This window comes from Gopherus flavomarginatus, chromosome 3, assembly GCF_025201925.1.
Source record: "Gopherus flavomarginatus isolate rGopFla2 chromosome 3, rGopFla2.mat.asm, whole genome shotgun sequence".
Lineage (NCBI taxonomy): Eukaryota > Metazoa > Chordata > Testudines > Testudinidae > Gopherus > Gopherus flavomarginatus.
In genome coordinates this window covers 228,304,843-228,317,590 of record NC_066619.1, presented here as the reverse complement: position 1 = coordinate 228,317,590, position 12,748 = coordinate 228,304,843, and the positions used below count along the sequence as shown (strand labels likewise).

Genomic DNA, 12,748 nt, shown 5'->3' with positions numbered 1-12,748 from the left:
AGTTCTCCCCTTAGTTCAGATGTCCTATTGTCCTAGTGTCAATTATATTCCGAAAAATGCCTACCATTCAAAAAGTACTGTTTTCTGAACATACACAATCAAGTCCTCATGCTGCCATTGCACGAAGGGGTAAGAGGGACTTCTAAAGTGGAGAACCCCTACTCAGCCAGAGAGAGTCTCACTTGTGGGTCACCTTGTAGAACAGCTGCCTACAGACTTTAAGAATCTCAATTAGTCTTTGCTCAGGTAATGTCTAGGATTTTCATACTGTAAGTCCAGCTACAGTTGACTCAGCTAATCAGTTAAATCTAAATTCTAATGTTTAGTTATAGTACTACAGAGGGATCAGATAAGGATCCACTTGTCTGGAGGAATATGAGGAAGATGGAGCAGAATGCTGAATTCATCCTAATAAGCTCCAAGAATAGTACATGTTACTTCTTGGATCGGGTTTACTCTCTAGGTACCATTCTTTGTAGCATATGGAACTTCCACACTGGGAATTGGAAAAACTAGAAGACAAAATTAGACAAAATTAAAGTTAATCTATTTTTCATTTGGTATTTACATGCTACGATTTTTATAATTATACTCTTTTGGTATGTCGGGTTGCGCATGAAGACTATATAGGAATAATTAGAAGAGGGATCCACTCAAATACTTACAGACCAATTTCAATAAAAGATGTTGAGAAAAGGCTGTTACTCAGTGCTAATCATATGATAAATCCAATACCTGGGATGGAAAGCAACTATTTCATATTGTTAGAGTTTAAAATGGACTATCGGATTAAATGCAGCAAATTTAGGTATTAGAAGGCAATGTCTACTGTTTCAGTAGTGCTTTTGAACGTCATTGTCAGTGACATTATGCAACAACATCCTTGTTCAGCAGTGTAGAAACAGATGCTAAAGGACACGTCTACTTGACATCATTCCTTTAATTACAAGTAATTTAGTGCTACAAAATACTCTGGCTTCTAGGTAAGCATAAAATGATATACAGTAGAACCTTAGAGTTATGAACACCTCGGGAATGGAGATTGTAACTCTGAAATGTTCATAACTTTGAACAAAATGTTCTGGTTGTGCTTTTAAAAGTTTACAACTGAACATTGACTTAATACAGCTTTACTATGCAGAAGAAAAATGCTGTTTTTAGCCATCTTAATTTGAATGAAACAAGCCCAGAAGCCATTTCTTTGTCTTGTCAAATCTTTTTTTAAAAACTTTCCCTTTATTTTTTAGTAGTTTACATTTACCACAGTACTGTACTGTATTTGTCCTTTTTTGTCTCTGTTGCTGCCTGATTGCATACTTCTAGTTCCAAATGAGGTGTGTAGTTGTTCATAACTCTGAGGTTCTACTGTAATACTGCTCCTATTCCTTTATAAGGTTAAAGTAGCCATAACTCCCTAGTATGTTCTTCCGGTGCTGCTTGATTAGTCTGTCCAGGTGTGTTGAGGGAGAAAATTGACGTTGCATCGTGTGCACTAATTTGTTTACTTTGCTAAGTATGATTCCTTAACACAATTCCCCTTCTTGCTTTCCTACTTATTGCATATTATATTTTATTTTATTTGCCTCTACTTATGACAGTGAAAGACTAAAATAACTAACTCTTGTTCACTAGCCAGTTGGATTAATTCAGTACCACAGGGGTGGACCTTGGGCTTGTCTAAAGGAACACTTAATTAGTGTCAACTTGGGATGTGAATTTAAATCTACTCTGCTTTAGCCTGCTGCAGATGAACTGTGTGGACCCCGCTGACATGCATTAACAGTTCATTAATATGCTTTGACCTAGTCTTCTTTGAAACTTGTCGAGAGAATGGGAACCAAATGGTCTAAGGATATATCAATTAATCTTGCTTAATTTTAAACATTTGGAGTTCCTGTTTTACCTTAAGGAGAGCAATCAATATTAGGTTGATACACAGTGGAATCAGGAAATGTTTTAAATTGCTTTTGACTAAGAAGAGAAATTAAAAAAACACCAGAACTTGAATTTGTGTCTCTTGGGAACAATGGGTTATTTGCTACAGTATTTTGCACATACAGCTACTCCATTATTATTTAACAAATACCTTTTTCTTTAGTTGGAGTAAAAGTCCATAAAGATGTAATTTTGTAGGCATTAGTAATTAAAAATTACGTTATTTTCCAGTTCCATCTGTCATATGCAGACAAAGAGTTGCTGGAAAGGGAGCCTAGAGGTGAAGCCCAACAAGAAATTTTTAGGCGAGCAGCCAGAGACCTTCCTATCTATACAAGGACAGTGTCTGGAGGTAAATGCTGTTTGTTTCTGTGATCAATGAGACAAGTGTCTTGGTACATTTCAGTGTCAGTAGGAAGTGAGATTTCTAGATATTGTTTTAAAAAAATGAATTGTCTTTCAAAGCTTAAAAGAAAAAACAGACCGAAGAATGATTCCTATTATTATTATTATTATTATTATTATTTTTAGTAGAAATACATTATTTGACATACTGCAAATGCAGATTCTATGTAATAATGAGTAATTATGGTAATAGAATTAACAAGACACTAAAAACATGTTAATACTCAAATATTAGTCAAAGTTAATCTGATTTTTTTATTTTGCTTCTACAATTTGTAACTGAAGACTGATTGAAAACACTCTAATACTATTAAAATCATAACTAGGGTCAAGACTGGTTTCAAAAGCAGCACTAGTTTACCTGTAGTTATTGATAGCTTGCAGTATTAACAAACTCTACAAGAAGGTGAAATGTATATTTTAATGTATATTTTAAGGTTACGTAATTCGACTTATTTTTCATTCCTGAAACGGTAAATATTAATATCAAATTGTCTATGGCACCTACTATTGTGCCACCTATGCACTTCAGCTACAGTGATGGAGAAGTATCAGCAAGAGCAAACGCCAAATCTGAAAACTAAACAGTCAAAGGCCTTACATTATATCATCAGTGTCATTAGTTTCAGATTATGCATGTCTGCCAAGTAAGCGAATCCTAAAGGCAATATACAAAATAAAATCTATTATTAGCATAAACTCCTAAAATGGCTTCTTAGAATTAATGTGAATTTATGTATTAATTACTAATCATGTTACATAACCTTTTTACTGTATTTTTAGGTTTTGCAATGCTGACATTTTTTCATTTGAAAAGTAGCCTCAGTGAAAAGCTTTAATAAATAATCCAGAACGCAATTTGTTGGAATATTTCTCATGTGTATTAAAAATTCAAAATGCACTTGATTAGTAGCTCTGAGCCAGCCTTTATGTGAGGTGCTGAACACTTGCAACTCCCACTAAATTCAAATTGGATCACTTTATTGGAAGTTTCAGGGAATTCAGAATCTGATATAAATATTTATTTTTGAGTGGGTCTAACAGTGTTAAAATGTGCATAACCTTATGTTAGGTCTAATGTTACATGGATATTTTTTCTTCTCAGCAATCAGATACTGTGACAGATGCCAACTTGTAAAACCAGACCGCTGCCATCACTGTTCCGTGTGTGACAAGTAAGAATAATCTTTTAATGTTAAATAATAACTGTTAAATCCTGTTAATGCAAAAGAAAATAATTAATAAAAAAAATGCCTCTGCTAAATGGTAAAGAACTGAGCAATACATTTTTGCTACTTCCTTATTTATTACAAAAAAAATTTGTTGCTTTGTTACAAAGACATTCTGAAAGGTATTTTTAAAGGTTTGTTTCTGCTTTTATTTTTCCTTACAAATATCAAGACTGTTTACTTTTTTTTGTTTGTTTTTTATTGGACAATTCTTGGGTGAGTTCAGGGAGGTGTGATTTATATCGGTGATTAGAAGTACGAGTTTTAATCATGATCTAAATCAGCAAGCAGGAAACCTTTCTTTAAATAATCTTGTATTACATCTGTACTTCTTAGTTATTTTTCTAAAGAGAGGTACTTTTCTCACTGGTAACTATTAAAACATGTTATTTTGTAACTAAATATAGCCTTAATTATCCATTTGATACTCTTTTTTGCTAACTTGTAGGCTACACTATATCTGAATACATTTATTTAAGCAATTATATAGCTTAATATACATTTATTCAGATTTTTATTTTCAGAAAATAGCAAATAAGCCATTTCTTGTTTTACTAGATTTTGTTTTAAACTTATGTGTCAAAGCTGCATTTGCATGGAAATTGGAATTGAATGAAAAATGAACAAAACCAGCATTTTAAATTGGTTTTTAATAAATAAAACTACCCTAAATGTGTAGGATACATAAAAAAAATCAGTTTAATCGAACTATGTTTTGTATTTGAAACTGATTTATTAAACAAAAGAAGTATTCTCTGTAGTTAGTGAATTGAACAGTGATTCTGTCCACTATGTCCTTTGGGATTTTAAAACTAGTAGATCTCATCCTCAGACCTTGTTTTTATTCATGTATTGTAAGAGGGAAAACAAGCATTCCTGCTTTTTCAGCTCCCAGTGGGTTGCTTAACCTTGAATGAACCAGTCATTGAACTGAGCTAGTTGAATAAACTGAATTTAAGCAAAAAGAACAGGAGTACTTGTGGCACCTTAGAGACTAACAAATTTGTCTGAGCATAAGCTTTCGTTGGCTACAGCCCGCTTCTTCAGATGCTGTAGCCCACGAAAGCTTATGCTCAAATAAATTTGTTAGTCTCTAAGGTGCCACAAGTACTCCTGTTCTTTTTGCAGATACAGACTAACACGGCTGCTACTCTGAAACCTGAATTTAAGCAGTTGTTCTCTCTGCCCTGTCAAAAGCTAGGGTTAGCACTTCAATAAAATTCTGGGTCCAGGTGCTTAGCCAGTGACTTTCACCAAGTCAATGGCTTGAATTCTTTAAAATTGTGGCAGCAAACATATACTTATTGAATATTCAATTTAATTTAGTTTAAATTATTTTAATAGATCTGTAGTAAATTTAGGCCTTAAATGTAAATTGTCAATTTCAAATTTAATTTTAAATAGGTTGACTTTTAAAAAGAAAAAATGTACTGAATTTAAATTTTAAAAATTTTTCACTGATTTTACCCACCCTCGATAACTCGCAAGTGGATTAGGAGTGCTCTCATTCCTTAGTAGAAGGGTGAGGGTGTTGAATTGTTCATGAAGAGCTTTTCTCCTGAGTGTTTTAGTTAAATTGATGTTAACAACACGTGGAGCTTTAAACAGTCCAAATAAAGATCACTAGCCTTCTTAAATAATCATATATCACTTCCTTGGTATCTCTGAGGTCTTAAACTTACTAGTTCTCCAGTCAATCATTATCTTCCAGAGTGGACATAACTTTTGAAGGATAAAAACCTGGATCCGCCCCCACAAGCTCCTCCGCACTTGGATCCTGCCAGGATGAGCCTGCCTGTCCACACCTGGTGCACATGGCATGGAGGGTCAGGGCTCTGAGGTGTTTCTGGGGCAGGCCCAGGCCTTGCACTGTGTCAGGATTGAGTGTAGCTCATTGCCGAGTCCATGTCCTGGGTAGGGGGCTGCAGGGTGATCTCCCACCTCTGTGTAGCCAGTCGCCTGTGCTCCCCACTGCCATGCTGGAGCCTCCACATTTATTTGTTGACAAAAAATGGCAAAATTTTAAGATATTGTGTGCATAATTTTTGTATTTTTGGTGCAGAATTCCCTCAGGAGTAATTAGCCTAGTGCTTAGGAGCCCTAGTCATGTATCAGGACCCCATTGTGCTAGATGCTATACAAACACAGAGAAGACAATTCCTTCCCCAAAGAGACAAGAGATGGATACAGACAGACAGATGGGGAGTACAAGGAAAGAGACAGTATTGATCAGCATGGGTAGGCAGTGGTCTCAGCACACAAGCAGCCTAACTGATGTCAGGAATGTTGTAGGCGTCACAGCAAAGGAGAGCTTAAAAAAGAGTTTGGAGTACTGGGGTAGCTTTGCAGTTGTTTAGAGAGTGTGCCTCCCAAGCATGAGGAGCAGCTTGAGAGAAAGCACAAATGTGCTTGTATGAAAATTTAACTATTGGGCATTGGAGGCTGGCATCGTAGGTTGATCTTTGTGAACTTCTGCAACAACTTGTGGATAATGTAAATACAAATTCATGGTAATGTGCTCATATATAGTGACTTGTTAAGTTATGTAACATAATATGGCAAAACTATAATTTGAATGAGATTTATTCTGAAGAAGTATATGTAGCTGATTGTCAAACCATTCTCCTGGATATCTGAAATCAGATATAACAATTGTGTTAAGTTTAAACTCTAAATCTCTTGTTTATTTTCCCATTATTTTAACACACATATAATTGTTTCTTTTTTTTTAAAAGATGTATTTTGAAGATGGACCATCATTGCCCTTGGTGAGTATAGTTCATTCATATAATTTGGAAATGAGAGGTGATACAGTTTTGAGGGGTTTGATGTGAAAGACATGCTTCACTGTGACAAGAGACTGGAGTTAAAACACATTCCTGGTGTCTTGTCTTTCTACAGTGTCTGGGACAGTGTGTTTTTGTAAAATACTTGATACATTGGTGCTGTGATCTTGATCTGGAGCCCCTTGCACTATTGTAATTTCAACATTTTAAGAATAATTTCACCTTGTTTTGCAGTTGCATAGTCAATACTTCTAGCAGTTGTATCTGGCTTTCATGCTCACAGTACCATGTGTCCCAGAAGTGGGCTACCTCAGTAGTGTAAATGTTTCTAAAATAAATTAGGACATTGGTTTATAGAACTCTTTTAAGACTCTTATGGCCTTCAAACAACCCCCCTACCTCTCCAAAGTCGTCATCAGAAGCAAGCATCCCACAGACCAGGACACACCAGCTCAAAGTGGCACAGGTCTTGCCAGAACAACAGATGCAAAACCTACAGAATATCTCCACTGCTAGAATGATCAACACCCCCACAACACACCTTTCAAGATCCACGAGTCCTACACATGTCTATCACAACATGTGGTGCATCTCATCCAGTGCACTAAGTGCCCCAATAACAACTATGGGCATGGTACACTTGCAGATGTAGAGCGCTGGGAGTTACACCAGCCTTCAGAGACCGCAGCAGGGAAAACACTGCCATGTGTTTACACTGTCAGATTCAGGTGCACTGGTATGGCCACATTAGTAGCTCTTGCAACGCCACAAAGAGCAGTGCATTGTGGTAGCTATCCCCGCATGCAAGTGGCTGCAACGTGCTTTTCAAATGGGGGAGGTGGGGTGGAGTGTGACAGGGAGTGTGTTGTGTGTATGTGGCGGGAGAGAGAGTGGGTTTTTGAGATGCTGAGAGTGTGTCAGTCTGCTGTCCTAGAAGTTCAGACAGCAGCAGACCCCCCGCCTCCCTCTCACACACTCATAGGAGCAACATTCTACACTAATGGTTGCTTTGTCCTGGAGCAGATAAACATGCTGGTTGTCAGAAATGGAGCCTTGAAAGGGGATATCCACATTCCTATAGCCTATTCCAAAACAATGAGAAGAGTGGCCACTTGACTTCAGGGGATTATGAGACATTTCCGGAGGCCAGTCACAGCACAGTAATGCAACAACTCGTTCACACTGATGCCTGGGCGTTTCAGTTGGGGCATAGCAAGCTTTATGCTTCTCGTGGAGGTGGATTACCAGGAGCGCTCTACCCACAGAATCCGAGCACTCTAAGTGCCTTGCTAGTGTGGACAGGTCAGGAGTTAGGAGCCTGGGGAAGCTTTAGTGTGCTCTAACTTGCAAGTGTAGCCAAGCCCTGTGTTTTTGAAACCAGACAATCGCTACACTCTCAAATGAACTCTTATAAGAAAATGATAAATGACGACAAAAACACTATCACCTGTGGGGAACACTTTTCACTAAGAGGTCAGATGTGGAGTGATCAATCGGTCCTCACCCTCAAAAGAAACCTGCGCAACACTTTCAAAAGATGAGCCTGGGAGCTTAAATTCATCTTTCCTAAACACTAAAAATTATGGACTGAATACACTCTGGATTTATGGCTTATTACAACAATCTATAATCCACTAACACCCCCCTCCTGTTCTGCATTCTCCCACCTTCTTCCTCTCCCCCCTGTGACGAGAGGTGTTAACGGACCCCTTTAATTTGAAAGACCCCTTGAAATATGTGTTAATTACTTATGATAATCTGTTCCAACTTGTATTTAGCTGTGACTAAGGCTACGATTTTCTCATGGTTATTTTTAGTAAGTCATGGACAGGTCACAGGCAATAAACAAAAATTCATGGAAGCCATGACCTGTCTGTGACTTTTGCTGCTGTGGCTCCATGGTTTCCCCCACCACCATGGTGGGTGGGAGCTGTGGGGTTCCCCATTCGCCCCCGGCTGCTGGGACCTGCAGGGTAACCATATTTCCCAAAGAGAAAATGGGACACCCAGCCGCTTTCCCATAGTGTCCGCTGGCCCCTGCATGAAGCTGTCACCCATCACTGGAACCCTGGGGAGGGCCCCCTCAGGATTCTGTCACCTATTGCTGGAACTTTTCAGGGGGCCGCCTGTCGCTTGTCACTGCTGTCGCCGAAACCCTGCCAGGGACACACTGGCTGTCGGCTCCAGAGTCCTGCAGCCCCTGGGTCTGAAGCAGAGAATGTCATAGAGGTCTCTGGAGGTCATGGATTCTGTGACTTCCGTGACCTCCATGACATAAACGTAGCGTTAGCTGTGACAGTCTGAATACATTTCCCAGAGCTGAAGAAGAGCTCTATGTAAGCTCGAAAGCATCTCTCTCGCTAGCAGAAGCTGGTCCAATAAAAGATATTACCTCACCTATCTTGTTTCTCTCATAAAATTTAGCTTTTTCTTCTACAATGTTAATTCTCAGCGCTGAACAAATTTTTCAACCCTTTATAAGCACAACTAGATTCTTCTCATGGAAACATCAATGGAAATAGCATTTATCTTCAGAGTCTAGGAGGTTTTCAATATCTAATTACAAATCAGTTTATTACAAGGTTCACAAAACGTAGTTTTTTTCTAACCTTTATTTGTCATGTATTATCCTAAGACAGACCAAATTTTCATGTAAAGTTAGAAGTCAAATTAGAAACCCATTGCCTCAAGCTACATACTGCAAAAGTAGCACTCAGTTGACACACAAAGGGCAGTTAACAGATATGTTTATCCAGACCATAGGCTTTTAGGAATACAAACTAATGTCCTTTCAGTAGAGTTGGCTTTGTTCACCCATTTGAAGACATTCTCTATCCAAATTGATAGATTTTGTATAGGGCAGACATATCAGACTCAAAGCAAGTCTGTTTCACTGTCTTTGGCCATGTCTACACTTACAGTTTTGCAGCGCTGGTAGTTACAGCTGTGTTAGTACAGCTGTATAGGGCCAGCGCTGCAGAGTGGCCACACTTACAGGAACCAGCGCTGCAGTGTGGCCACATTTACAGCACTTGCAGCGCTGTTGGGAGTGGTGCATTGTGGGCAGCTATCCCACAGAGCACCTCATCCCATTTCGGCGCTGTGGCTTGTGGGAAGGGGAAGGAAGTGTGCGGCTCTTTCCGCTTCCTGTTCCAACGCCCCGTGGTGCTTTGCTACACATTCTGAGCAGTTTGGCGGCATTGTGATTCTACAGTGCTTTTTCTGCGATTTTTGTTATAAATGGAGCCTGAGCAGCTGACAACCTTATTGATGAATGTTGCCAGCACATCACGCATGGCAGTGGAGCTATTCCTTCAGCTGCAAAGTGAGAGTGACAGTGACAGTGAGGAGTCAGATGATGATATTGAATCGCCTCACTGTGAAGACAGTAAATTGCTTGTGGCAGTAACAGACGTGCTCAGCTCCGTGGACCGGCGCGTTTGGGCTCGGGAAACCAGCACTCAGTGGTGGGATCACATCGTCCTGCAATCCTGGGATGACGAGCAGTGGCTGCAGAACTTTCGGATGAGAAAAGCCACTTTCATGGCACTGTGTGCTGAGCTCGCCCCTACCCTGTGGCGCAGGGACACGAGATTGAGAGCTGCCCTGCCAGTGGAGAAGCGGGTGGCTATTGCAATCTGGAAGCTGGCAACTCCAGACTGCTTCAGATCGGTGGCGAACCAGTTTGGAGTGGGAAAGTCTACAGTTGGAATGGTGCTGATGCAAGTTTGCACAGCCATTAATCGCACCCTGCTAAGAAGAACCGTGACTCTTGGGAACATGCAGGACATTGTGGATGGCTTTGCAGAAATGAGGTTCCCTAACTGTGGAGGGGCAATAGATGGGACGCATATTCCTATTCTGTCACCACCCCACCTGGCATCAGAGTACGTTAATCGCAAGGGGTATTTCTCCGTGGTTCTGCAAGCGCTTGTGGATCACCGTGGGCGTTTCACTGACATTTACTCAGGATGGCCTGGAAAGGTGCACGATGCATGCATCTTTAGGAACAGTTCCCTGTTCAGGAGGCTGAGGGCCGGGACTTTTTTCCCAGACCGCAAGATCACAGTAGGGGACGTCGAAATGCCCACTGTGATCCTTGGAGACCCCGCTTACCCCTTAATGCCCTGGCTCATGAAACCATATACAGGGAAGCTTGACAGGAGCAAGGACCGGTTCAACTACAGGCTGAGCCGGTACAGAATGACTGTGGAGTGTGCTTTTGGCCGTTTGAAAGCCCGCTGGCGCTGTCTTTATGGGAAGCTAGATTTGGTGGAAAGCAGCATCACCGCTGTTATATCCGTGTGCTGTACCTTCCATAATATTTGTGAAGGGAAGGGTGAAAGATTCAGTGAGGAATGGACCTCCGAGGTTCGACGCCTAGAGGATGAGTTTGCTCAGCCAGAGAGCAGGGCTAATAGGGAGGCCCAGGAAAGAGCTTCAAGGATTAGGGATGCTTTAAGGGAGCAATTTGATGCTGAGAGCCAACAGTAATGTTTGATGCATTTGATGTGCTTTGCTTTACCTTGGTGTATAATATTTACCACTCCCAACAATAATATAACGTAGTGAAAAAGAAACCTTTATTCAACATACAGTACATAACAGGCAAGGGGGTTGGGGTGGTGGACTGTACATTCACAGGTTTGAATATGTCCTATTTTGATCACTATTCAATGTCTGCTGCACTTCAGGATTACTATGCTGCAGAATAATGGGGGTGGAGTGAACAGGGTAAGAATTATAGTTATCAGGGCTGGTAGGTGATCGTACAGGTGTTGGGGGCAGTTGGGGATAATAAGGAACTGGCTGCTGGAGAAAGTTGTTTTGTGGAAATACTGGGGAACAAGGAAGAGGGCTTTGGGAGGGCTGTGGGTTACAACGGTACATATTTGTCTGCATGGCTACAAGAGACTCGAAAGACTCAGTTTGGCGAGCCAGGAGGCTTATCATCTGCTTTGTGGTTTTTTTGGCAGACAATTCCTTTCTCCTGCTTTCTGTTTGCCTCCATTCGTGTACACTCTGTCTCCATTCATACATCTTCTCTCTCCATTCCTGTGTCTTCCTACTTTCTCTGTTGTAGTGGCTCATAACAGATTTGATCAATTCCTCTTTTGATTTTCTAGGATTCCGTCTCAAGTTCTGCAACCTACGTGAGGCCGGTGATCCGGCTGCAGTAGTCAAGGTCACTAGAAAAAAGAGAGAGAGAACCATGTAATACATAGAGGCTACATTGTTTATTATCACACATTGAAGGACTTTTTAGACTTTTGGTAGCATCCTTCTCACATAACACAGAGAGGGCAGGGAAGCTAAGTCATGGCGAGCAATGGGGTGAGTGGTTTTGCCCCGATTTCCCCTTGGGAGTGGGAATTGACCAGTGGGTCACTGAGGTTTATCAGCAATGGGTACAGGAGGTAGCTGGTGTCTTGAAGAGGGGACAGTAGTGAACAGGAAGGTGGTGAGCTGCTTGGGGTGGGGGGTTGTTCTTTGATCCGTGTTCACGCTGTCCTGCTGGTGGGGGGGGGAGCACCGCGGTGCTGGATGCCTGCTTGGAGGGGGCGGTGGGGAACACAGGAACACACCGCGGTGCTGGATGCCTGCTTGGAGGGCGGGTGGGGAACACAGGAACACACCGCGGTGCTGGATGCCTGCTTCGAGGGGGGTGCATAACACCGGAGCACACCGCGTGGATGCTTACGTGCTGGGAGGGGGGGTGGGGAACACCGGAGCACACCGCGTGGATGCTTACGTGCTGGGAGGGGGTGTTGGGAACACCGGAGCGCACCACGGTGCTGGATGCCTGCTTGGAGGGGGGTGCATAACACCGGAGCACACTGCGTGGATGCTTACGTGCTGGGAGGGGTGGTGGGGAACACCGGAGCACACCGCGGGGATGCTTATGTGCTGGGCGGGGGGGTTGGGAACACCGGAGCGCACCGCGGTGCTGGATGCCTGCTTGGGGGGGGGGGGAACACAGGAGCACACCGCGGTGCTGGATGCCTGCTTGGAGGGGGGGTGGGGAACACAAGAGCATACCGTGGTGCTGGATGCCTGCTTCGAGGGGGGTGTATAACACCGGAGCACACCGCGTGGATGCTTACGTGCTGGGAGGGGGGGTGGGGAACACCGGAGCACACCGCGTGGCTGGCTACGTGCTGGGGGGGGTGTTAACAACAGAGCGCCATGGGCTGGGGAAACGCGAACCTGGCGCCCTGCACTCAAGTATCCCTAAACTCTCAACAGGGTTTCCTACTGCCAGGCATATCACTGCTGCGTGTTTCCTGGGAAGAGAGGGAGGGTCTTCTACAGGAATGTGGATACCGCCCTGGCCCCTATGCAGCTTGCCTGTGTGCAGCCATGGTCCCCCCACCCCTCGCTGCACAGTGGATC

The 12,748-nt window shown here is 42.2% G+C and overlaps 1 protein-coding gene across 2 annotated transcripts in view; it reads left to right on the top strand.

The window, feature by feature from the left end:
• The window catches only part of ZDHHC2 (zinc finger DHHC-type palmitoyltransferase 2), a 59,843-nt gene that overhangs the window by 22,511 nt on the left and 24,584 nt on the right, over positions 1 to 12,748 (top strand). For both annotated transcript variants that reach the window (XM_050947876.1, XM_050947875.1), the window contains 3 exons: positions 2,167 to 2,287; positions 3,446 to 3,515; positions 6,305 to 6,337. In XM_050947876.1, coding sequence (XP_050803833.1) covers positions 2,167 to 2,287; positions 3,446 to 3,515; positions 6,305 to 6,337 — 224 coding nt within the window. The remainder of the gene's footprint in view (positions 1 to 2,166; positions 2,288 to 3,445; positions 3,516 to 6,304; positions 6,338 to 12,748) is intronic.